The sequence below is a fragment of the Lissotriton helveticus genome, chromosome 10 (genome assembly GCF_964261635.1).
Source record: "Lissotriton helveticus chromosome 10, aLisHel1.1, whole genome shotgun sequence".
Lineage (NCBI taxonomy): Eukaryota > Metazoa > Chordata > Amphibia > Caudata > Salamandridae > Lissotriton > Lissotriton helveticus.
Window position 1 is genome coordinate 396,427,399 of NC_136071.1, and position 27,709 is coordinate 396,455,107.

Below are 27,709 nucleotides of genomic sequence, written 5' to 3' on the forward strand. Positions count from 1 at the left end.
TACACAGTCTAAAACGGTCCAGGGTCATAGACATGATTGAATGCTACATGATATGTTTGTTATGTTAATCTTTGTATGGCTCAGGTAGGACACAACTCCGCCCCCTCGGAATTGTCTGTAGTGACATGGAATATCCGAGGCCTGAATGACACCCGTAAGAGAAGACAGGTTCTCCATTACTTAATCCGGCATGATATTGACAAAGCATTCCTGCAGGAAACTCACTTGTCCAAAACAGATCAGAACCGCTTTGCTTCTAGTTTGGGCACACACAGATATTTCGCCAACTATAGCAACTATGCTAGAGGTACAGCTACCCTTATACACAAAAGGGTCCCCTTCTGTTTCCACTCTGCGAATAGCGATAGTGAAGGCAGATACATGGTGGTACTGGACACGCTAATGGGGCATAAGGTAGCACTGGTCTGTCTTTACAGCCCTAATATCGACTCCCCCGATTTTTATTATTCACTACTCTTCCTCCTAATTAGATTGGGCCCGGTATCCATTTTACTTGGGGGAGACTTTAATGTTGCATCGGACCCAACCCTAGACACTACTTCATGCGCACCGGATCCCAAACCCCGTGCACGAAAGGCTTTAATCTCCCTCATAGAGCAATTCTCTTTAATAGATGTTGGACGCACCCACAACCCTAACCACACCGACTATACTCATTACACCGGCTTTCACAACACATGGACACAGATATATTACTGGTTGACTTCCCCAGATTTGTTTTGTTTAAATCTTTTTATTAGGGTTTTACATTTCAGATTCCCATGTGGGACATCAGATTGATCACAGGTCAGTTATTACACGTATTATGGTTACACATTATCTACAAACATAATACATCTTCAGCATTTGGGTTCCGTTCCATCAAGGATGATTACACATCATCGCTCATGGACTTGCTTCTAGGTCAGCTCGTTACATGATGTTGTGTCTCGCTGTGGCTGGCCCCTAGGGCTGTATGAGGGCGAAGACTGGTGTGGGTGTCTCCCCTCTGCTTGTATATGTGACCCCTTGCTATGTAGTCAATCATTAATATTCTGTAGGTGAGTCGGTATCCGAACCGCCGACAAACTTAACTAGAAACTGTGGGGAAAGACTTCTTCCAAAAGAGAGAGGAAGGGGGCGGGCGAGGGTAAGTGGCTATGGCGGGCGGAGTGTGTGCTGGCCATTGGTCCGAGGGGTGGGGACGCAAGGGTTCCCGGGGGGAAAGAAAGCAATCTGTCGTGGGAATAGATGATATTCCCAGTGGTGTTGGCCGCCCGTCCCATGTCATCCTCCCACCGGGGGTTTCACTCTCCCAATATCGGGTCCTGCAGGCTGGGGTGTTGGGAGGCCACCATTAATGAAAATGGGGTGGCCCAGTCAGTCCAGGACCTGGGTATTCTACAGTATTAATAAACAATGGTCCAAAGACTACTATTTTCCAGTGTCGCAATTAGTCAATCATTTTATAATTCAAAAGGTGGAATAATCTCATGAAAACAACACAACAGCAACAACCAGCAAATTGAGTGGTGATTTATTTGTTTTCTACCACTTTTTAAACAATATAAATGTTTAGTACAATACATAGGTCATAACGGTTGCCCCAAAAGGGAGCGTGCAAGAATAAAAAAGTACGGTGGATTTGGTGATGGAGAAAAAAAAAAAAAAGGGAGGGGCTGCGGGGTTGGGGCGGGGACCGCACCGGTGTCTCCTCTGCTGTCGTCTCTTCTTTAAATTGCATTAACAGTTGCGCCCATTCCAGAGAGATTGGGTGCTTGCGTGTACCTTTCACCTCTTTCTCCCTCAAAGTCTCTTCTTCTGCTGCCCCCCACTTGTTTACCGCTCCTATCCAGGCTGCTTCTGGTGGGCCCGTGGGGGCTCTCCAGTGCATAGCTATAGTTATCTTTGCTAGGAGGAGAGCGAGGGATGCGAACCGCCACTGCAGTTTTTCAGATTTTTTCTTTCTGTAGGTTCCCAGGGCACAGGACTCCCATGTGTCGATGTGTAACAGGTTAACTATTGTGAGGAGTGTTTGGTGTATCTTGGTCCAGTATTGCTGTAGGGATGGGCAGTCCCAGAACATATGTCGGAAGTTCGACTCCACTGCCTGACACCGGGGGCATTTGAATTGTGTTTCTGGATAGTACCGGTGTAATTTATCTGGTGTGAGATATGCGCGGTGTAGTATGTTAAACTGTATGTTTTTTGAACCGTGCGTTCCTGGAAACATTTTTAGACTATTCCAGAGCGTGTGCCCATTCCTTGTCGTGGAATGCTCTGCCCACATCTTCTTCCCATGATTGTCTCAAGCCGTCTAGGGAAACGTTAATCAGTTCTCGGATTGTTCGTAGTGCCATGTTACTAGGTGTCTACCTGTCCCCATTCGGAGTATCGTGTGAAGCACCGGGTGTGTTGGGGGTTCCCCGTCCCATAGGTTCCAGTGTTGGCGAGCGCTATCTGGGAGTTGCCTATGCGTTAAAAATTGCCCTTGTGGGAGCTCATACCAGTCGATGAGTTGTTCGCATGTTTTCAGTTGCCCCTCGTGGAAATATGCTGCTACCTCGGTCACTTCGTGATCGGTCCATACCTGTGGGGTTCCTGCAGTATAATATTTTTCCTTTCGAGGGAAGACCACCAGGGGAAGCAGTGGGGAGTATAGCGGTCATCCTTTTGACATTCTGTGTACTCGCATCATGCATTTGCGAGCTATGGAGACCTGTATCGGGTGTGTGTGGGCCGGCTTGGTGCCTAGCAAGAGCATTCTCCTGATGGCGGGAAGAGGTAGTCTGCCAGTCTCAGTGATCGTTTCTCCTATGTATTTCTCCGCTGACAAGTGAGATAGCCACTGAAATTGCGCAGCGAGGAAATATGATTCAGAGGACGGGGCTCCTAGACCTCCGCATGTGGTGGCTGTGAGAAGTTGGCCTGGTGTATGATGTTCACTATTCTAGTGAGCACCTTGTACCAGTCCGAACAACCCTTATGGTGATTGGTTGTAAGTCAACCTTATAGACAATCTATCCTAGGGGTAGCATGGACATAAGCAGTCTTAGGCTTAACTCAAGAGGGCATGTGAAGCCAGCTGTTTTACCATATGCAATTCTTCTAATATCAAAAGAAAGAACACCACACAAGTTATATATTATAAAATATATGTATTTATTACTAGAATAATCCCCTGTACTTTTTATGAGCACAGAAGCGCAAGCGTTAAACAAAGAACTTCATATAACATACAAAAGTTGCACAAATATGGATAGGCACTGGTGGCCCGTAAAACCATATACTAAAATAGTGGTATAAGAACCACGTCACGAACAATGGTAAGGCATAGGGCCTTGAGAATCGCTGAGGCTACACTGGACTAACAGAAGTTAGGTCGGGAGCGGCCCACAGGATGCGGGTGCAGTGTCTAAATGCACACACGTGCACCAATGCAAGTCAATGGTGGGTAAAAGTTACAAAGTTGCAGATTTAGGAGCCTTCCGACTGGACTAGAACTTAGCCACTTAAAACTAGGACACTAGAGGTGTAAACCACTACAGGAGCACCTGAGTACTCGCGTTACCTCACCCACAGGAAGCGGGTGCATAGGTGTCAAAGTGCGTCGGGTTTCTTCGTGGAGTTCTATGGAGCCTGGAGGTAAAGATGCTGCAGGCGGCCAGGAGAGAAGAGTCCGGTTGGATCCAAGGGTGGATCGAAGATGTAGAGTACCTGAAAGCAGAGGGGACAGAGTCTGGGTCACTAGCCAGTGACCAGGAAGGAACCAGGCGATGTCGGGCACAATCAGGTAGTTGTCGAGAAGCTTGTCTCCGCTGCCACGTGGAGCCGGGGGCATCGACGATGACCAGGAGTCGGGCACGGACTGTCCCACGAAGGCTCTCGCTGTCGGCTTCCGGATTGGAGTCAACAGGCCTTGGCAAATGCAACTCACGCAGGAATCGAAAATGGCTTCTGGATCAGATCAGCAAGATCTGATGGGCTGCTCCTTTTCAGGGGAGCAAGGGCCAGTCTGGAGCAACCAGTCCAGCGGTGTAAATTCGAAGGTTCGTCGTCACAGAGGCCACTAGCCGACGGGCAAGTGACCGGACAGACGCATCAAGAGGGAAAATGCAAAAGGGCCCCACGCAGCACTCGGTGAGTGTGGAGAGGTGATCTTCGGTGCAAAAGCTGCTCGGGGCTGGGGCTTCTCAGTCCCCAATGCACAGCTTCGAGGGTGCCTCGGGAGCTGCACGGGAAGCACTTCACAGGCTTTCCAAGATGGCCGGTCCCACGTCTCACGTCGCCTCCACGGGTCTCAGCTTTGCTGTGGCTGTGGATCGGGCTGTTTGATATCTGGGAATCTGGTTCTTGTCGATCTCTGTCGCTCGAGCTCCGGCGGGAGCTGCAACAAAGCAAACCCTTGAGCGCTTGATGGTGCCTGCTTGCACAGGGTGGTCACTCCTTGACCACAAGGGAGATTCTTCAGACTTCTACGTCGAGTAGGATGTCGAAGGGTCCAGAGTTTCATTTCAAAGTTTCAGTAAGGATTATCTAAAGTCTATGGACACAGCTCCTACCTTTTTTCCAAATCAAGGGGGTGGATTACCTGCTAGGTCCCTCCTATGGGTGGGACCCAGGAAGGGGGTGGTTACACCCCTTTCCCTTTGTCCAGTTTCGCGCCAGAGCTGGGGCTGGAGTGCCCCAGCACCGGTTTGAACTGGGCTATGCATGGGACACCTTGTGTGCCCCAGGCAGTGTCTAGTTTCACTCAGCCCTCCCTGCCTCAATCCACTATCTCCTATCTGGGGTGGTGTTAGCACCTCCCTGTGACAGGAAACCTTTTGTCCAGGCCTCCCCGGCCGGAGTTTCGGTCAGCAGCAGGAGGCCAGACTTGTGTCTGTGGCAGCAGCATCCATTTTGTGATGCTGAGGCTCTGGTTAGCTTTAACCGCGTTTAAGTAAAGTAACATGTCTTCTCCCTCTTGAAGGGTGGAATGCTACCCCCGTCGCCAGAACTGGCGAGGGGGTAGTATTCCAAAGTGTATGACACCTTACACGACATGTTTTGATAAAGCCAAACCAAAGTTAGCAATAACCGCGAGGATTAAAATGCACTTAAGAGTATATGGTATGGCAATACCCTGGAACAGCTATAAGGACATGGTTCCGAAAGCTGTAGACAGGCTCAGCTCATGCTAGAGCACCATTTCACATAAAACCAATCACTCTACCTCCAGGATTGTTAAGGCCTGCCATAGGAGTGACTTATAGGTGTATATGTGTCCAGATATAGGTTTAGACATAGGTATACTATATCTAAGCAAGGGGTGATTACACGACCTTCCCCCAGCTGAGCGATCAGCCAGTTGTGTCAGTTTGGATGGCCAGCCAGGGGTGGCAAAAGATATGCTGCAGCCCCTGGTAGGCCTTGGATGCACCTATGCCCTGGGTACCTATAGTACACTGTACAGGGGCTCATAAGGTGATCCAATCCCAATTGTTAATGTACCTAAAGTACATGGTTGTGAATTTAGAGAACAGCAGGGCTGTGGGTCTGATTAGCAGGCCCACAGCCACATTAAGTCGAAAACCAGTGAAGCAAAAAGCAAAAAATGGGGTGACCATAGGATAGCAGACCCTACTCTCCTACATAACCCCCCCCCCCCCCCAAACGCAGGGACATTAACCTTAACCTTGACCAGATAAGTATTCATGTTCTAAGTGGAAATACCTGAAGAGACCATCTGCACTGCCATGGTCAGTCCCTGGTCTGTGCTCCACTGTAAAGTCCATCCCCTGTAGGGAAATGGACCACCTGAGCAGTTTGGGATTTTCACCCTTCATCTGATTTAGCCACAAGAGGGGTTTATGGTCTGTCTGAATCTTGAAGTGAGTGCCAAACAAGTATGGTCTCAACTTCTTCAGGGCCCAAACCACAGCAAAGGCCTCCCTCTCAATAGCTGACCAACGTTTCTCTCTAGGGGTCAGCCTTCTGCTAATAAAAGCAATGGGCTGTTCTTGACCATCTACATTAAATTGTGAAAGCACAGCTCCCACCCCCAACTCAGAAGCATCTATTTGGACAATGAACTCTTTGGAGTAGTCAGGACTCTTTAAGATAGGAGCAGAGCACATGGCCTTCTTCAGGTCTTCAAATGCCTTTTGACAGCTAACTGTCCACTGAACCTTTTTGGCATCTTCTTGGATGTCAGATCATTTAGTGGTGTCACAATGGACCCATAATTCTTTACAAATTTTCTGTAGTACCCAGACAGGCCCAAGAAAGCTCTGACTTGTGTCTGGGTGGTTGGAGGAGCCCAGTCCTGTATGGCCTGGATCTTGCTCTCCAATGGTTGAACCTGACCCCCACCTACAAGGTGGCCCAGGTACACAACCTTACTCTGCCGCTATCTGGCACTCTGTGGCCTTGACAGTCAGGCCTGCCTTTTGAAGGGCCTCTAAAACCTTCAGGTGGATCAGGTGATCCTCCCAGGTGGAGCTGAAGACAGCAATATCATCAAGATAAGCTGCACAAAAGTCATCCAACCCAGCAAGGACTTGGTTCACCAACCTTTGGAAAGTGGCAGGTGCATTCTTCAAACCAAAGGACATCACCACAAATTGATAATGACCTCCAGGGGTTGAGAAAGCTGTTTTGGCCTTGGACTCCTCAGCTAACCTGATTTGCCAATAGCCAGCTGTCAAATCAAATGTGCTCAGAAATTTGGCAGAAGCCAATTTATCAATGAGCTCATCTGCTCTGGAAATGAGGTGAGCATCTGTCCTAGTGACAGCATTGAGACCTCTAGAGTCCACACAGAACCTCATCTCTCTCTTTCCATCTTGTGTGTAAGGTTTTGGTACAAGGACTACTGGGCTGGCCCAGGGGCTCTCTGATGGCTCAATTACTCCAAGTTCAAGCATTTTCTGCACCTCAGTCTTTATACAATCCCTGACATGGTCAGGTTGCCTGTAGATTTTATTCTTCACAGGCAGACTGTCACCAGTGTCCACCTCATGGGTGCACCAGTTAAGTTTCACTGGGTGTTAATGAAAACATATGTCTGTGAGCCTGCAGAACTTGTCTGCATTCCCATTGCTGCTGGTCAGAGAGGCTTCCTGCCAAGGCTACTCCATCCACTGAACCATCGTCAGGGTTTTGGGATAACAAGTCTAGGAGAGGGTCACTCTCTTCCCCCTGTTCCCCATCTGTTGCCATGAGCAAGCCCATGTAGACCATCACTCTTTCAAATATTCCAGACCTCCAGTCTCTGCCTTGTTCTTTAGCCAGTTGGATTGACTCTTTTAGCACGCGGTTAAACCTCTCTACCATTCCATTACACTCTGGGTTATGGAGGAAACAATGTTTGTGCTTGACTTTTTGGTCAAAAACTCCTCCATTTCTTTTGACACAAGCTGTCAGTCAACAGGGATTCTGGGAGGCCTTCTCTGCAAAAGATGTCCTCCAAGAACTTGGTAATGTCCCTAGTTTCAATACTCTGTGTCACTTTAACTTCAGGCCATCTTGAGCACATGGGGACGCGCATCGGATCAACTCTTCCATTTTTAAAACTGCTTTGCACATTACCCTTCTCGTCTTTGCCTGCCATCACCCTGCACATTTCACTTTTTACCGACTCCCTGGACTTGGCTTGCGAGGGAGGTGCTCCTGATTGCAGCACCTGGGAGTGAGTGCCAGAGCTCTACTAAAGACGCGAACGCCTCCCGCAGTGCGGGATGCGCATCGGATCAACTCTTCCATTTTTAAAACTGCTTTGCACTTTACCCTTCTCATTTTTGCCTGCCAGCACCCTGCACATTGCACTTTTTACCGACTCCCTGGACTTGGCTTGCGATGGAGGAGCTCCTGATTGCAGCACCTGGGAGTGAGTGCCGGAGCTCTACTAAAGACGCTAACACCTCCCACAGCGCGGGGTATGCCCGGGCTCAGCTCGGGTGAAGACCGGGCCAAGACATGCCAGTCTTAGCCCGTCGTAGTCCGAGTGAGGCCGGGCTGGGTCTCTTCATTAACATCTACCTAAAGGATTATACACCTGAGGGTGAGTCTGGTCTACCACTCGTTGTGAGTCCTCTTGGGTTCCTACCTTGACTAAAATTCATAAAGCTGCGAGTGTGTGGGAAAATACTATGCAGCTATTGTGCTATCAGCTTCGGATTTTTACTGTACTCGCATGACCATCAAGACTTTATAATCTAACTCTCAATTTCCTAGTGCCTGAAGTGGAGTCAATTTAACCTGTAGTGTGTTTCATAAACCGTTGTTAGCGTTTAGTTTTTGCTACTAAAGAATCGAGGTTACAGGCCACACCAAAGCGGGGGACACGCGTATAAGTAGGGGGTGGGACAACTGCAAAAGAGTTGACCTGGGCTGAGGAGGGAAGGCGAAATGGGAAAAAGGAAAGCTGAAATTACCTCCAGGGCGTGTGGGGGGTCACAGAATTTGCTCATGAAATATCTTTCTGGGGCAATTGGAACTATCGAGAAACAAATACAAACTGTGGAAGTAAGGCTAAATCGAGGCATATTTCGGGCGAGGAACCTATGAAGCCTTATAATTCCAACGACGTGGATTTATGTCTTTCTCAACCAGGAAATACCTCCACTAGAAATCTTACTATTCAGGTAAATGGGTGTGTGTAGGATGCGTCTGATCACATAAATACATCTGATCAGGAACGCAAGATCTAACCTCCATCGAAGCGCCCAAGAAACCCAGACACAATAGTAGTGACCCTGGATCTTGATACATCCCAAATATCCCCAAGACAGCCGGAAAAAAAGAAAGAAAAGTAACAATAAGCTTAAACCTGTTAAAGGGGGAACAGGGACCCTAGGCTCGACCTCTTGTAGAAATAATTACAAGGACGACTATGGAAATATTCATCGTAGACTGGAAGCTTTTCAAAAAACAGTTATAGAATCCCTAGAGAAACAGCTGACAAGGGTCTCAGTTATCGATGATCTACTGAGAAATAGTCATGGTACATGTCCCAATAATCCTTTGAATATTACTCCAAATCCTACTGTTGGTTTGGCAAAGATTGTCCCACCTGCCCAGATTGATACCACTCATGGTACAGCTAAAGCACTAGTAGGCAATAAATGCGACAATAGCCAAAACTATATAGGTGTAACATCTTGTACTGAGGCTACATCAAATCAGTATATGACTCCCCCAGGACAGTGCGCACAGATAAGGAAGGCCCTAGATTGAATCTGCTGCCGGAGGCTACCCCTTATACTATCATTCTAGTAAATGTCACACAGCCATCCTCCCATGTAGATGAAACATGGGAAGCATTGCGAAACAAAGCTCTCTGCTGGCTCAGCACTAAAACTGAGCTAACAGAGGCCCTGTTTGGAGAATTTAAGATGGCGAGAATAGTAGGATGGGTGGGGAAAAGGGATAAAAACGCTTCCTGGTGATTGCATTCACTTTCACTTTCAGAATGCCCAAACTGACCCGTGAGATTCTCTCTAGACTTGGTAGTGAATTTGTGACAAATAGGGAAATAAACGTATTGCCTCTTGGCTATTTGTATACCCCTACAAACCAAATGCAGCACCATTTACAGTGGAGAGCCTCCAATCATACCTCGTCATACCATTTTAGCATACCGACCCAGAATAGATTTGACATACTTCCATCATTAGAAAATGTTGATTGACTTACCTCTGAGGACACCCCTGTAGATTTAAATCTGACGAGCACAAAGCACCATCTCGCCTATGAACCGACACCTACTGATTTCGAGGAACCGCACTATATCAAGACCAACATTACAAATGATATACACATGACTCCCATCTGCCACAATTTAATGCCACAACTAGACGACCAGTTCTATATTATTGTTGACAGTGACATTATAGAGCACAGCAACAATGAGAAGGGAATAGAAAAGATAATACAAGTACTTCCCCCCTAAATTTATCAAATTGCGTTGTTCATCACGCCAGTGAACTTAATGTTGAATCAAATTATAATAATATTAACACCGAGGGAACGAGCAGGACCTGCTCTAGCAAAATACTATTCTGGCACGTGGCAGGCCTAATTACTAAACTTACTAACCCTGCCTGGCTAGAATTTATAGACACTTATGATATACTGTGCGTTCAAGAGACCTGGGTGGACATCGCACAGCACATTAATGGATATAAAACATGTTTTACCCCAGCTGTACCTTCTAGCAATGGGAGAAAAAAGGGAGGATTATCCACCCATAGTTCCTATATGGTAAAGGTAAAAAAAATAGTTTTCACAGTTTCTAATACTTACTGTCAGGTCTTAACACTGCACATTGATAACACCCATTGTACTGTGCTAGTGAATTGTTATAATAATGTTCCAGTAGTTCAAACAGAGGTAGTTCTGAGGCATCTACAGAAGGATATAAACAAAATGCACGAGGAAACAAACAAGGATATCTGTGTAATCTGGGGAGGGGATTTTAATATTGGCTTATTGCATTATGAGGATGGAGGTATTTCTGGTTTGACAACTGACGACGGCAATGACATTAGCCATTCTTCGCATACCCTACTCAGGGATCAACTAAATCACATAAAATATTCAGTGGATATGGGTTTTGCTACTGAACTACGCCCACCCTCTGTACCTTTGAGCAGTACTTTCAATGGCCGTGGGATGGGTTCCACCATTACTATGTGTTGGTCTCTAACAGATATGTCAGAAGAATATCCAATTTTATAACCCACACTGTTGCCTTCAGCGACCATTTCCCTATTAGTGTCACTCTCAACATGCCGACCAAGTCATCAGGTCATACATCCCATATATCGCAGTTAATAGGCCTAACGGTTACACAATCAAATGGAAAGGAGTGGATCCATTAAAGTTAACTAAGTGGCTCCTAAGCAGTTGTAAGCCTGAAGCTGCAGTATGCTTGGATGAGTCAGTCGCAGACTCCAACATTTTTAACTCTTTTCAAAAAATATCCCAGGCTATAAAGAAGAATCTATTAATAGAATATAGAAAACCCCCTACCACTAACACAGGCTGGTTTGATATTAAATGCAGTAAAGCCCACACATCTTTAAAAACTGCTTTACATAAGCCCAATAGAGATCTGGTTGAAATAAAAAAAAGGCTAGAACCGCGTATAGAACTTCGCTCAGAGATCGTAAGGAAGTCATAAAAAGAGAATTATGGAAGGCTCTCCTCAAAGCAACCGAATTAAAAGATGTAAAATGTTTCCGGAAGACCGTAAATGCTCTGTTTCTGGCACCTAATAATAAACCCACCATGGAGATCACCATTGGAGAAGACCCATGGGTGACTCACTTCTCCAAGCTATCTAGTGATAACCCCGACAAAAAACAATGCCCGGATCACAGAGGAAGTCCTGCGAGTTATCTCCCAATTGACATAGACTTCAGTCTGGACGAGGTGATACTAGCAACTCGAGAATGGGAGGAAAAGCTCCTGGCCCCGACTGCATACTTGTGGACCTATATAAATGTAGCCCCTGCGTTGTAGGGCCCATTATATCTGTTTTAAAGCTTTGTTGCAAACAGGGCTTTATTCCTACCTGGGCGGAATCCATACTTGTTCCTATCTTCAAAATAGGAGATCGTAATTACCCAGCCTGCTATTTCTCTTTTGGACTCCTTTGTAAAAGTGGCTGGGCGAGTTATCCTGAACTGACTGCAGACGTGGGCAGAAGACACAGGAGTAATCTCTGTACTACAGTATAGTTTCCGTTGAGGACTAGGTACAGTGGAGCAAGGCCTAAACCTAAGTCTGATATGGGGAAAATATATACAAGCTAAACGCGCGAATCTCTTCCTATGTTTTGTCGACCTGAGCGATGCTTTTGATTGCGTAAGTCACCGTAAACTTTGGAGTATCCTGGAGACCATGGGATTGGAGATCCCACTTATCAATTTCCTTCGCCAGTTATATCAAGATGCACAGGCAAGTATCCGCTACGGAAGTGCAGGTGAGCGTAGTCCAAATTTCTCTGTCAAGAAAGGAGTAAGGTAGGGGTGTGTGCTAGCCTCCTTCCTTTTCACCTTGCACATAAATGACCTAGGTGCAACACTATCCAGGGAATGTCAGAACTTACCCTGCATTTGTAAACGGCCAATTAGAGCATTATTATACGCGGATGATGCTGTCCTTTTATCCTGCACGCAAATTGGCCTGCAAAAAAGTGTCACGAGTTTTGTAACTTTCATGTCCACTCTAGATCTTAATGTAAATATTACAAAAACATTTGTTGTGAAGCCTAGTGTAAAGTGTCGGGATATTCTCATTGATAACAAGAAACTAAAATTTGGAGGAAAACATGGCGGCCACTGGTTAGGGCGGTGCGCGCGTCTCTAACGGACCTCTCCCTAGTCCCTGGAGTAATGATGTAGTTATCACCGGCTTCTTACCGGCTTTTTGCTGCAGTTTATCTCTCCTGGCGGTCTGGATGCAAGGTGGATGTAAGCCGTTTTCTCTTGGAGCCCTCTTTCGGCCACGTCGGTTTGGCTCGGTTCAGCGTGGGGTCAATGTGTGTGAGCCTGGTACCGCTCCCCGCCTCTCTTCCGCGGTGGAAGGAAGCAGCCGTGGAGCTTCGGCGAGGCCGCAGTGCGGCAGCCCGCGGTCTCCTGAGAGGTCTTCAAAGGAAGAGTGGAGAAGGGAGGGCAAATATCCACCCGATTTTCTTTAATACTCGCCCCTCGGAGTACACAGAAACTGACCTTGAGCCTGACGGAAGCGGCACTGTAAGGGCTAAGGATACAGCGACGGCAGCCCGTGGATCCCTCCCAGCACCGGAGATCAAAGCATCAGATAGAAGGAGGGGGAGCGGGGAGGAGGAGGAGGAGGCTCGAAGTCCATCAAATACATTAGCAGTACTCCTGGAAAACGAGGGGGCAAGGGCAGAAGACGGGGGAGTGGCTCCAAGAGCAACACCCCTGTGAACAAGCACGGAAAAGGCAAGAAAGCGACTCAAAACTGTGCACGAGAGTTTGGCCCAGAGATAGGATTGGGTGGTAAAATACCGACTCTTAAGGGCCTGTGGCACTCTCAGGAGTGGAATCTACATATGGATTTACTGAATCGGTAAATATACTGATTCTGTATTTTACCGATTCTGTAAATTTACTGATTCTGTAAATTTACAGAATCGGTAAAATATAGGCCCCCTACATCAGAAAACCCAAATACCGGTCGGTAACGGCCGACTTCGGCCGTTACCGACCGGTATTAGGGCTCCTACATCTGGCCCAAAGTCACTAAAGGCCCCGGATTTTTCCTTTGAAATCCGATCTGACTTGTCAAAAACCACCTTAGATAGACAGTGGGAACTCGGCCAAAAAATTGAGAAGTTTAGGGCCATGGGGGCAACTGTGCAGATGAGGTTCCCTGCATTCTTGAGGGTGATGTATAATAAAAAAATGCATAACATCCGCTCCCCTCTTGAAGCCGACGAATTATTAGTATCCATTAGTGATCAGGCAGAGGGGAGACACTAAGGTCTTTTCCTGCTTCCAGTTTAAACCCCCAGGTAGAGAGCTTCATAGTTACGGTTTAACTTTATACCCTAAACCTGAATTTGAATAGGAAACAATAAATGTAACATGAAAAAAAAAAAAAAAAAAAAAACCAGAAAAGAAGAGGCAAAATGTCATGAAGGAAAAGGATAATCGTAATGACAAATGTAATTAGCAAACAGAAGGTTAAGGATTTTTTTTTTTATAAAACAAAAAGAATATAAGATTAGAAACCTAAAAAACTAAAATGTACATGATTGAACCAAAAGTTTCGTCACAAATGGGGGGTGGTGGGACTTCCCGTTCTGTCAAATCTACGCTTTCTTATAAGTCATTCAGCCATTAAGTCCCGAACGACTCTGTTTAGCAGGCTACTATTTTCAGGAGCAAGGTAAGGAGCTGCTCGGAACAGAGACAGTTCCAGGCTGGTTTACGGCACAACATGTACAATACCTTACGTTTCAGAAAGAAACTCAGCTGTGTTAGGACGTTTGCTGTTGAAGTAGAACTCGTCTTGAGGAAGAGAAGTCTTTATCTACTTTGGGTCCATTGTTCTTTGCTTGTCGCCAGTGTGAAGAAGTACAGACGCACGGCGGAGGTAGGGATAATCTTCGTTATTACGAGCTTCACATACAGCAATGTCCTATCCACTGGGCACCCAAGCAACAACTGACTCTTGAACACTTAGCAACGGAGCTTTAAGGACCAACATTCTAAAGTACATAAGAGTTCTGCATGTCAGGCAATTACCACAGGTCCCTTCCTCAACCCGCTCAAGGTGGGAAACATTCTGCCTTTACTCAGGAAACATAACCCAGATTCAGAGAACTTCCAAACAACTAAACTGTAACCAATATAATGTTACTGAGCCAAACCATCAATGGGTGTTTTCCTCCTAGACCACAGTACCGATTTAGACCAATTCAGCAAAAGGATAGCCACCATCCTTATAAATGTAAATGTAAATGTAGTTGAGCACAGCTACCCGCAGTGGGTTTCCCGGCGCTTGCTTAGGGAACCCTTCCTGATATTCCCCTGTGAGATAGCAGGGTATCCACAAGGTGAAAGTCAGGCATCCCGCCGCGAGGGGCCGTTGTGGAGATTAAGCAAGCTGTTGCCCAGAGTCGCAGAGTGTGAACCCGTGAGTCGAGGAGGCACCGGGGTGAGAATTATCGAGTCCGTGGAATTTTTAGCCCAAGACCCGCCGGGGCGGGGAATTGAACCCTGGTCCAGGACCGATCTCAGATTCCGGGTCTGCCGCCTCTAACCCCTGAGCCACACTTCTCCACAGATTCACTCTAGATCACTGACAACAGTGAGCCATGTGTCCACTTTAGGCTGGATCTCTCTGAACCTCACAACGCCAGCTATTGTCAAATCCTACTCAACAACCTGTCTTCGAGAATGTGCTTTGGTGGCTTTATCCCTCAGTGATTCACATCTAAAGCTTTTGAGATTGTCTACCCAAGGAAAAAAATCCCAGCATACTTGGCCTGATAATAGGATTCCTACCAGAGATCAGCTGCAGCACTCTGTTTCCATCAATTGACTGTACTCCGCTCAGGGTGAGTGTGGAGATTGCTGGATGAACTGCGAGCGCTTGTAAGGAATCCTCTGAAATGCAGGTGTTGTCAATGTGGAGAGTATGAAGAGATTTAAGATTCCGAAGAGCAGACAAATCAATGACCTAAAAGATAGAAAGAGATTAGAACTCAATACAGACCAACAAAATGAAACTTGGAACATGGTTATCGCAGAAAACGTAACAAGCAACACAAGCAAGAAACTAAGTGTAGCACAAGAGGGAAAGGGGAGAGAAGAGGAGAGGAGTTTGCCTAACGGCTAGGGCGGCCGACCTCGAATATGGTGAACGTGGTGCGAGTCTTGGCAATGATGCTGAACATCCTGTGATTCTGGGCAAATCACTATATATCTCAGTGCCTAACAAAAATGAATGTGTCCTCCTGTAACGCAACTGGCGCTATGTAAAGCGCTCTGATACCCGATACCGGATCAGGTTTGCGCTGTACAGACCTTTGTTAAAAAAAATCTACAGAAAGTGGAAACTGAAAAAAACAGGCATGTGCAAAACACTGAGCAATAACAGCTAATAAGAAAGTGGATATGCCACTGTGGTCACAAATCCACCCAAAAATTGAACAGTGAAAAAGCCTGGCATAATAACATACTTCTCAATTTCCCTGCTGCCTATTGTAGAAATACAAGACATTCTTTAAATCGTGCAGGAGTTTGGATATTCACAAGTGTTAAAATAAGAGTTGAAACCAGTAAATTACTCCAATCAGAACACTGTCTGAAACCACGAAAAATGAAGTTTCTGATCCCAGTTTCAACATGGTTAATGTGCACAACTTGGTAGACCCTAACCACAAGTCACCGTGACCGAACAAAATTAAGTCATGAATGGGGCAAGTGGATTTGTATCTTCCAAAAAAGTACTTCAAACTACTGGAAATATTCGTTAGAGTCGTGAAAGTAGAGAAAACAGAAACACAATGCACAAACCCGAGTCGCCTTGGATAAATGCCACAGCTTGATACATAGCGAACAGACATAACAGAGTGTATCATGCACAGTTTCAGTTTCAAACGAAGCACTTGGCACAATTTTGGTATTCGGGAATCCTGCATTAAGAGACGCACCAAATAGATGCAACCTAGACCTCACCAACAATACCAATGAATGCCCTCACATGCAGAATTTAAATCTGCAGATGATGATTTTGCACCGTTCTACGTGCTTGCCAACACTGAATGGAAAAGACACACACATTACACATAATAAACTCCACCATCAATACAAATATTAATAATAACAATCCACATCTGTAAAGCCCAAACAACCACCCGTAAGTGTCTCCAGGAGCTGGGGGCCGTCAGGAAGATTAAGCAAGTTATTGTCCAGAGTCACATGGTGCTGGGCTAATCTGACGCCGGCGCCGGGGATCGAACCGTGATCCCCAGATTCCAGCGTCATTCACCCTGGCCGCGGCGCCACACCTCTCCCTCAACCGCCCTTCCCTAACACATACACCAATTTAACTTAGCACCACTGAAACAACTGATGAAGAATACATAGTGGAAAACGAAAAAACAAAGCGATACATGCAGATTATATTTTCAACTAAGTACTTGGCACCGCTTCACTAAACTAAAAAAACACACAATCAAAAAAACACATGCACACAGAATAAAAACACAACCATCAGTACAAATCCCCTCACCTGCACAACACTACAGTAAACCAATGGAATTGTATTTGCTGACTCTCAACGGAACTGAGACATAACTACACACACACAATAGACAATACACAACCCCATTGTCAATACAAATCCCACAGTCAAACATGACATTTAGATTTGCACAAAACTGCTTCATTGTTTGTATTTGTGACATGCCTCATTTGCAAACAAATGACAAATAACATACACAAGGCGGAGACCAACATAAAAAGTTTGCATGGTCAAATGCCACACCATGGGAGAATATAGACACAGTTGGACATATGCTGATTATATTCTCAACAAAATGCTAAGCATCATTTTCGCAGTAGGTAAACACTTCATTGAATAGAAATATACACACAAAACAGTAAAGCATAGGCAGATTTGATTTTCAAAGAACATAGCATCATTGTTGTCTTTCACAAACACTTCACAAAACAGGCACATATACAAAGACACACAAAGTTCACAAAAGACACAATACACACCCATATCCCCGAGACACCACATATTTTCACATGCTTGTGAACAATGAACACCAAAATAACAAAACAGACAAAACGAAACCAGAAGTATATTAACTCTAGAGACGACGTAGACGAAATCAGTTTGGAGGTTCAAAAGAACCACCGAGTGCTATCGGATCAGACAGAAGCTGTATTGCAAAGAGGGGTTACGAAAACGTCTTCTTCACTCACTAGTGTCACAACTCATGGGACCTAAGAAACAATAGTTGACAATAATATTTTCCCGAACGTCGCCATCTTTAGTATGAGAAAAGAGGCTAGCTGGACACATTTTAAAGACACACGGACACAGCTGGTGTTGGTCAAAGCAGAACACTTTCCTCCCTACGCACTTACTACAGAAGAACAAGGTACTTACTTACCTTTGATAAAGCTCTTTTTCGTGGCTTCTCTAAATAAGCACAGATTCCTCACCTTTTGAATTCTCCCAGGTGCCAGAACACATCCAGACAAACTTTCTATTATACCTCCGGAGTGCTGATAGATAGCACCACCTGGCTCCAAGGCTGCCACATCCCGCATTCAGAAGTGACAAATCTGAGTCTCATGTACACACTTCCCCTGAAGCCTGACGTCAGTTTATTAATCCATTACTTTCTCGTCCTCAGACAAGGTGCAATTAACGCATTGTTATGTAGACAGTGTGCAATTTATAGTCTGGGATTTTATGATGTACTTGAAGTCCACTCCGTAGAATGGGGAGGCTGATGGGTGTTGAGAAATCAGCGATGAGACAGTATCCGCCAGAAAGAGTATTGTATTACTGATGGTAAGTAACTGGACCCTCCTAACCCTAGTTCCTCACCTTTTGAATCAATACCAAAGAAATACTCTTTAAAAGGTGGTGGGCCTGGGGAGTTCACTTTACACTACACGTCCTGCAGGACAAAGTGGGTGAAAGCATCCTTCCTGTGGATCTGACAGTCAATCAAAATAGTGCCTGGTGATGGGATGGAGGGATGCCATGTAGGTGCTTAGCTGATGTCTAACACCGGAACACATCTAGACAGGGCGGCAATCGCAGCGCTAGCCCTGGTGGAGTGAGCTTTAAGGCCCCCAAATGGGACGTTTTTTGACCAGAAGACAGCACAGCTTAATACAAAGGACAATAAAACTCAATAAGATCAGTTTCTGGACTGCCTTTTCTTACTTTGTACAAGCGAAGCAGAAAGAGTGTATCATCAACCAGGTGCTCATTAGACCGGTTTATGAAGACACTAAGAATCGCCTAGGAGCCAATCTCCTCCTCAGAGGCATGTGGCAGAAAAAAAGAAAGCAGGAGCGTGATGGACTGCCCATATGAAATAACATCTACAACTTCAGTTATAAGGTCTTGTAGGGAAAAAATTTGGCATACTGCAGCTAAACGAACACAATATGTAATTAGCTGATGTGACGCGCAGAGGCGTTGGCAATGAGAAAAACATTTTTGAGGGTCAAAAAGCCTCAAGGTGCAACTCAGCATAGGGTCAAAGAAGGCACACTTAAACAAAGTAAGGACTAATTTAAAGTCACGCTGTCCCTTAACTGTGCTCACAGCAGAACCATGCCAAAACAAAAGAACAGTCTATTCTTGCACCCGGTGATGATTTTAGACCAGCAGCCAGAGTAGATGGATGGCAAGCCACACAATCACATCTACTACCTCTGGAGAGAGATTGAAACCACTCACTTGGTTCCAAAGTGGGGGGCAGATGCTCAGATCTAGAAGGTCAGGGTGCCAAACTCTGAGCACAATCCAGGGCTACCAAGAGGAGTTGGGCCCTTCTGTTCTTGTACAGGCTCCGTGCGATCAGCAGCTAAGGGGAAACGCATAAAGGAGGCTGGAATCCTAGCAAGGGAACAGCCAGAATAAAAAACATATCCTAAATGGTAGTGAGCTTGGAAGTTATTTTACAGATTATTATCTCTGAGGGATTCCATGACTCCATCCTTTTTTTTCTTTCGTCATCCTTCGTTCTCTGCATCCATACTTCCATCCCCTACCGCCTTGCCTCCGTCCTTTCTTTTGGGGTGCTCTTTTGTTCTCCGACCCTTCAGTTGCATTAACTAAACTCTTGCACAAGGGTTTATGAGCTATTTGTGGGCTATTGTCTCTGATCTGAGTAAATGGAGGTGTGAGCAACAAAGGATTAATGTTTCACAACACTACCCAGTGCCACTCACTCCTGCTCAAGCTGCAAAAGTGGGGGTTGTGACACCTCTGAATTCCACCGAAGGCAGAATATGTAACCTAGAGGGGACCAAGAAGTGAAGTAACAGGAGTAGCATCCTGTGCTCCTACCTGGGGCATCCATTCGATCGCATGCTTGGCAAGCAGTATCAAAACTTCTCTAGTTTGGATGGCAGCCTGCCAGGCCGACGTTCGACCTCAAACTGGGACAACATGTGGATGGATGGATAAAAAGGGAAGGGCATAACTAAACTGAACAATTTGAAGGATACTCTGGTCTGATGTCACTGGAAGCCTGCCAGGCAGGTAAAATCGGGTTCTGTCCCATACCAGTGTCCTATGATCAGTGTAGGGTGAGCTAATGCAGCTTGACAGCAGCTGTACCTGGGCCAATCAGTAATTTAAAAAAGCCCTACATATGAACCCCAGAGACAGGTCAGAAGTTAAGGGGCTTAGATTAATATATATCCAAGCCTTAAAACGGAGAAAGAAAGATGTACAAGAGCGGGCTTGGTCAAAATTGAACCAGGCAGCTGATACAAGGGTCTCCATGGTAAATTCACCCCCATGGAAAGATGAACAAGACCCTGCGGTCGAAACAGTTGTTGCCCCTGGTGACTGGGTAACACATTTTCATGGAATATTTAATACTCTTAGTAATAACACAGGAAAGTCAGCTTTTAAATATCCTATTCATTTACAGCAGATCAGCCTAGATTAGGTTATTTTGGTAATTATTAAAATGTAATGTGGCAAAGATCCGGAGCCCCATGGGGTCCCGGCAGATGCATATAAAGAACACACGATGCTATGGGCACCCATTTTAACACAGGTCTGCAACGCAGCCGCCAAGGCTGTACCCCCACATACATGGACAGATAGTATTATCGTCCCAATTTTCATAAAAGGCCATAGGAGGACGCAAGGTGCTACCGCCCCATATCCCTGCTGGACTCCTCCATTAAGATAGTCGAGAGAATAGTACTTGATAAACTGGAGCTACGGGCTACTGATGATAACATCTTGACAGATCGTACATAAGAAATCCATCCACATCTCAACCAGCTCTGACGTCAATCTCGGCAACTCTGAACACCTTCACTTCCAGATCCACATCGACCCCAAGACCACACTCAGAGGCACCCTCCTTTACAGGCCACCAGGACCCCGCGCACAATTTAGTGAGGACATCACGGACTTCATCACTCCACACGCGCTCCCCTCCAAAGATTACATCCTTCTGGGAGACCTCAACTTTCACCTTGAAAAGAACAACGACCGCAACTCCACCACCCTTCTGGACAACCTCGCCAACCTCGGACTTAAACAACTGGTCACTTCCCCCACCCACATCGCAGGTCACACTCTCGACCCTATCTTCACCTCCAGCAATCATGTCTCGTTCAGCCACACTACGGCTCTCCTCTGGACTGACCACAGCTGCGTTCACTTTACTTACAACAAACCCAAACCCAACAACCACCCCCAACCAACTCTGCAAAGAAACTGGAACAAAATCACCATCGACCAGATCTCCTCATCGCTTCTCCTTAACCCCCCAGCCCACTCCTCAAACCCCGACCAAGCCGCCACCAACCTCACCCTATGGCTATCCAACAGCGCCGACATCCTAGCACCACTGAAAAAACGACAAAGCAAACTTGGCAGCAAGAAGGCCTCATGGTTCAACGATGATCTTAAGAAATCCAAGAAACTCTGCCGCTCCCTTGAGAAGGCCTGGAAAAAAGACCCAACCACCAGCACCAAGGACGCCTTCAAAAACGCCACCCGCATACACCACCAATTGATCCGAAAGGCCAAGAAAACCACCTTCAAGGAACGACTAGATAACAACGCCCACAACAGCAAGGAACTTTTCAACATCGTCAAGGAATTTACCAATCCCTCGGCCAACTCTAACGACATCACCCCCACTCAAGCACTCTGCGACTCCCTAGCCTCATTCTTCCACAACAAAATTGCAGACATCCACAACAGCTTCGACAACCAACCCGGAGACCAACCCACCCAACCATCTGCTGGACCTTCATCCCCCTCGAACATCCTTAATGACTGGAACCCAATCTCCACTGAGAACACCATCCGCCTGATGAACTCCATCCACTCAGGATCCCCCACAGACCCATGCCCTCACCACATCTTCAACAAAGCAGACTCCATCATAGCACCGCACCTCCGAGACGTCATCAACTGCTCCTTCGAATCCGCCACCTTCCCGCAAAGCTGGAAACACGCTGAACTCAGCGCCCTTCTGAAAAAACCCACAGCGGACCCCACCGTACTCAAAAATTACCGCCCCATCTCGCTCCTTCCATTCCCGGCCAAAGTCATTGAGAAAGCTGTCAACAACCAGCTCGCCGCCTTCCTCGAAGCCAACAAATCCCTCGACTCCTCACAGTCCGGCTTCCGAGCAAAACACAGCACTGAGACCGCCCTCATCGCAGCAACAGACGACATTCGAACTCTACTGGACAATGGAGACACAGTCGCCCTCATCCTCCTCGACCTCTCCGCAGCCTTCGACACAGTCTGCCATAGCACCCTTCTACAGCGCCTCAGAAACATCGGAATCCAAGGAAAAGCACTGGAATGGATCACCTCGTTCCTCACCGGAAGAACCCAGAGAGTCCGCCTTCCACCATTCAAGTCAGAGGCCACTGAAGTCATCTGCGGCGTACCACAAGGATCTTCACTCAGCCCCACCCTTTTCAACGTATACATGAGCCCCCTCGCGGCCATCGCCCGCCAACACAACCTCAACATCATCTCCTACGCGGATGACACTCAACTGATCCTATCACTCACCAATGACCCTAGCACCGCCAAAACGAACCTTCACGAAGGAATGAAAGAAGTAGCCGAATGGATGAAACACAGCCGTCTGAAACTGAACTCAGATAAAACAGAAGTCCTCATCTTAGGTACCTCCCCCTCCGCATGGGACGACTCTTGGTGGCCAGAAGCCCTTGGAAAAGCACCCATCCCGACAGACCACGCACGGAACTTGGGCGTCATCCTGGATTCCTCACTTTCAATGAACAGACAAGTCAACGCCGTCTCCTCATCCTGCTTCAACATTCTTCGCATGCTCAAAAAAACATTTCGTTGGATCCCCACCGAAACTAGGAAAACGGTCACCCACGCTCTGGTCACGAGCCGACTGGACTATGGAAACACCCTCTACGCCGGGACTACCGCTAAACTCCAGAAAAAACTCCAACGCATCCAGAACGCTTCAGCCAGGCTCATACTAGACATCCCGCTTAAAGAACACATCTCTGGTCACCTGAAAAACCTCCACTGGCTTCCCGTCAATAAGAGGATCACTTTCCGGCTCCTAACCCACGCACACAAAGCACTCTACGAAATCGGACCAGAATGCCTCAACACACGACTGTCCTTCTACACCCCCTCCCGCCAGCTTCGATCTTCCAACCAAGCCCTTGCCTCTGTACCTCGCATCAACAAGACCACCATGGGAGGTAGATCCTTCTCATACCTGGCAGCTAAAACCTGGAACTCACTTCCCACTTACCTTCGCCTTACCCAGAACCACCTAGCATTCAGAAAGCAACTTAAAACGTGGATATTTGACAAGTAATTCCCCACCCTTCCTTTAGCGCCTTGAGACCCTCTGGGTATGTAGTGCGCTATATAAATTCTCTGACTTGACTTGACTTGACAGATTCCCAATATGGCATCAGGGGGGATTTGGGGACGGTGGAGCAATGCCTTAATTGGAATCTACTTATCGGCAAGTACACGTTATTCATGGAAGACTATGGGAAACAATTACTGAAATGGGTGCCCCAGTTGACACTGGAAAACTCGTCACAATTATACACAACACTGACTGCAAGGGTAAGATATGGGAGGGATGGTGAGGGTACCCCAAGTTTTAAGGTCTCTAGGGGAATTAGACAAGGATGTGTCCTTGCACCCCTCCTCTTCTCTTTGTATATTAATGGGATAGACAAAACCCTCAAAGAGTTGAACACTGATGCCCTGAAAATAGGCCCCAGCCCAACCCCTTTGCTCCTGTATGCAGATGATGGAGTTTTAATATCTAGAACTGCCAACAGCGTACAACAGCCGATCAATGCATTTGTCTCATAGATGGACAAGAGGGATTTAAAATGAAATCTGACTAAGACGTTCGTGATGGTCTGTTGACGTGGGGGGCAAGAACAAGGATCACTTTGTGAGGGATTTTAAATTGGCTGAAGTCCATAGATTCTCCTGTCGGGGTATATTGTTTTCCCATAACAGCAACTGGGGCCCGCATATAGAGTAGACAAGACTTAAATTAATCCGGACAGAGGTGGCTGTTTTTAGATTGTCTAATAAGATCGGTTGTAGACCCATTTGTGATATGCTCAAACTATACAGCAGTAAGTGTATTCCCAAGACATGAAAAATTGAAGAAAACAACTCATGGGTGTCCATGCAATGGGAAAACTATCCAGTCTACGATGCACTTTATGCTTTTTTGTAGGATTTATCAAGATATTAGATGGACATTTTTAAGACCAATCTTTGTAACTAAGAAACTTTTCTTTTATATGGATGCAATGATCGCCTTACGTACCCTAGAAAAATAAATAGTGTACCGTGCAGTTGCAGGATACATCACACGTGCTACAAAAATAAGGAAATCCCTTGTACATTTGGATAAACTGGTTTATGGAGATGTTTGAAAAATGGTTGTTAGAACAATAAGCTTTTTTAACATCAAGATACTAGGAGGTTTCTTTTATTCATTTCTTTTATTACTGAATGAGTTGTTTATGTACTTTTATGGATCTATATAAAAGATTCTGAATAAAGTTATTTTGAGACAGCAGCTGTTTCAAGTGAGGAAGCAGTAGAGGAGTGCTGTCTCTGCGTATCTGCAGGTGGCCCTGGATTCTGCCATTGCCTATTTTCCTGGAGCCCTGAAAAGGATAGATAGGTTTCTGGGCAGGCTGTTAGGGCTGCCTTGTCATTAGGCAAGGACACTAGAGTACTCCTGGAAACTCCGATACTGTTGGTGGAACTGGCGAGCTGGTGAAAGTCATCCCAAGGACCATGCTATATCTTGGCTAGCCTTAAAGTGCTCCAGCACCAGATCAGCCTTTGCTACCAAGAGCTACTCTGTGTCAAAATGATGCCTGGCTAACTCTGAAGACTTTACTGCACGCATCCAAGCATGTTGTCTAACAAGAACGATCTAGTGCCCAACGCACAAGTTGACACAGTCCATAACCCTCAGATACGCTTTAAGGATGTATTTAGACACATTTTGGCCATCATGTACAGTTTGAGTAAAAGAAGCCTGACCTTTGTCTGGAAAGAGGTGGGTAAGATATTGCTTGCCAGGTTTCAAAGTGGGTGTGCATAATGGTCCAAGAAGCACACAGCCTTCAACAAATGTGCAGCCAAACTGGAAGAAAATAACTTTTTTGATGAGAGTCGGTCTTCTTGGAATCTATATCAGGAGCAGCAGTATAGAAAGCATTAGGGTTCATCTTGCTCGCCGAAGTCTGAATGACCAGCGGGATATTGCCTCAAGAAGGATGGTTTTCCGGGAGAAGGCCTATGATGTCAAGCAATTCTAGTGTTCACAGGTGGTGCTGAACACAGTTTGAACCAGGTAGTCTGTGTCCAAGTTGTAAAGTTTCAGCCAGTAAGTTGGCTTCGGTTTCTTGTCTTCTGGAGGATGGGAAAGAGGCCAGCGTCTGCATAATGAGGAGGGGGAGTAAATTGCCAATTTCCTCATTGTCATCTTCATTGTGGAAAACCTTTTTGAGTATCTGAACTGCATCAGAGAAAGATTTCAAAACAGCCAACAGCTACAGGAAGAACCTTGGTTATTTCATAGTGTGACATAGGTCGAGATCTGACTAAGCTGGTTCTTGGTCCAACAATAGATGATTGGGTGGAGTGCAGAACCAGTGATTGAGCTGGGCACTATCAGTCGGAACTTGTAGCAAAAGTGTGGAGGTGCTGCTTGATATTAGAAAAGGGCAAGGCTTAGCCTAAACAGTGTCAGTCCCAATGGAGGCCAAGATGGGTCCAAGAAGCCCAAAGGTGCGCCAAAGGGTGTCCGAGCCATTCAAACGAACTATAGTATCATCTATTTAAAGGTCTCAATGCGCATTGGCTCCAAACTTGGAATCAGGTCCCAATCAGACACTGGTTCCAGAGTAGGAGCTTTAAAGAGTTGACTGCACTGTTTCTCCCTAGACCAGAGAGGTGGGTCAGGGTCAAGCCCGCTTAGCCTTCAAATGCTTGCATTGAGACTTGTCCCTCAACTTCTTCTTCGACTTACCCGAGGATGGCAACTGGGACCGGGAACTGGCTCAAGCCCTCAAATGGGACTCAACTGCACTGATTATTAATTTTGCAGGACTGCGTAGGTAGCTTGTTAATGCAGCTGTTAATTGTTAAGAATTGTGCAGGTGAGGTTATTGCGTCTTAGTTTCTGATACTAATTTTAAGAGAACAGTATTTTTTAAAGCTTATTGTTTTGCCCCTGTTACAGCCTACAATTGTGAGGCGATGTATTTTTGCTGTAAGCTAGCTAATCAATGCTTATTTAATGGACTCCTTATATAAGGGCCCTCAGGTCCAAAAATCGACCTTTTCAGAAGGCCTGGGAGATATGATGAAACCATATTTACAGTATGTAAATTTTACGATTTTAAAGGATTTTAATTTCTATCTAGAAGATATTAATAATAAAGAGACAACTAACGAGTAACCATTCCACTCATAAAGCAGGTCATATTCTGGATGGTGTTTCCTGTAGCAGGCAAGATCTCAAGGCTGATGACATCTATCCTGCCATATGGTCAGACCATGAAGCTATTAATTTTAGTATGGATCTTATCTCACACATAACGAATATAAAAAAGCGTGTGCAAGTTAAAAAGTCCAAGCTTGGAGTCAAGTCAGTAATATGGATTTGATAGCTGAACTTGACAGCTCCCATTCTCGGTATTTGAAAAACATCACCCAGCTGTTGCATCTTACTCTAAGTGACTAAAAGACGAAGTAACCAAGCTTGCTCCTCTCAGAAGTATTAAAACTACAGAAGTAAACCTTCTGCTCCTTGGTATTCTCCCCAGCTCAAGGAGTTAAAACATAAACGCAGAAGGCAAGAACAATTGTGGAGGACACAATATAAGAGGGAAGAAAAAGTTAAATACATTTATTTATTTATTTTTACAGAGTTTTCTACAGTGCGCACTTGACCCGCATCGGGTATCAGAGCAATTTACATGAGCACCAGTTGCATTACATGAGGACACATTCATTTTTGTTAGGCACGGGGAGATTAAGTGATTTGACCAGAATCACAGGATGTTCAGCCTCATTGCCAAGACTCGAACCCAGTTCCCCAGTTTCAAGGTCGACCGCCCTAGCCGTTAGGCCAACTCCTCTCCCCATACAATAAATGAATTAAGAAATATATAAAAGTGATTATGATTGAAAAATCTAAATACTTCTCAGCAAAAATACTTTCAGCTATGAACTCTTCGGGAGAGCTCTTTAGAACTGTGGAGCTTTTATCTAACCTATCCTATACCCGCATCTTGGCTCCATGTCATCTGTTTTGTGGCAGATTAAAAAAAAAAATACGATGGAGGAAATCCATGGGATATTAAAAATCAAGGTTAAATCTCTACCACCGCTAAGGTATCAAGAAGCCGGATTTCAGCCAAACCAATTCTGAACAAGTTTCCCTTGCTTATGAAGGTTAGAGTAGCTGAGCTCATAGGTCAAATTAAATCTGGGGCTCCTTCTGATCCTTGTCCCTCAAAAATACTCCCCGAAATATCTAGGGTAGTCACGCCCCCCCTACTTTGTTACTCAATTCAATTCTGAAGTTTGGTTCTCTTCACAGAGGGGAAAGAAGCCTCCATTCTCCCACTAAAAAGAAATCTTCATTGGATCCTAAAGAGGCAAAAAATGGTCCCCCTATTTCCAGATTACCATTCTAAGCTAAAGTTCTTGAAAAACGCATGAGCCTGGCATAGTCCAAATTTGTAGAAGAGAACGGGATCCTAGACTCAGCACAATTCAGCTTCAGGCCAAATCATAGTACAGAGTCAGTGCTACTTGTGGCTCTGGAGGAGCTGAGAAGTTTCTTAGACAGTGGAGGGAAGGCTGCAGTGATCATGCCTGCTCTATCGGCAGCCTTCAACACTGTTAATCATGAGGTTCTGATAGATCGCCTGGCAGA

At 45.8% G+C, this 27,709-nt stretch overlaps 1 protein-coding gene across 3 annotated transcripts in view; it reads right to left on the reverse strand.

Moving 5' to 3' along the window:
• LOC144784230 (uncharacterized) overlaps window positions 1–27,709 on the reverse strand; it is a 1,557,451-nt gene that overhangs the window by 331,064 nt on the left and 1,198,678 nt on the right. For all 3 annotated transcript variants that reach the window (XM_078662879.1, XM_078662880.1, XM_078662881.1), the window contains one exon: window positions 15,027–15,201. In XM_078662879.1, coding sequence (XP_078519005.1) covers window positions 15,027–15,201 — 175 coding nt within the window. The remainder of the gene's footprint in view (window positions 1–15,026; window positions 15,202–27,709) is intronic.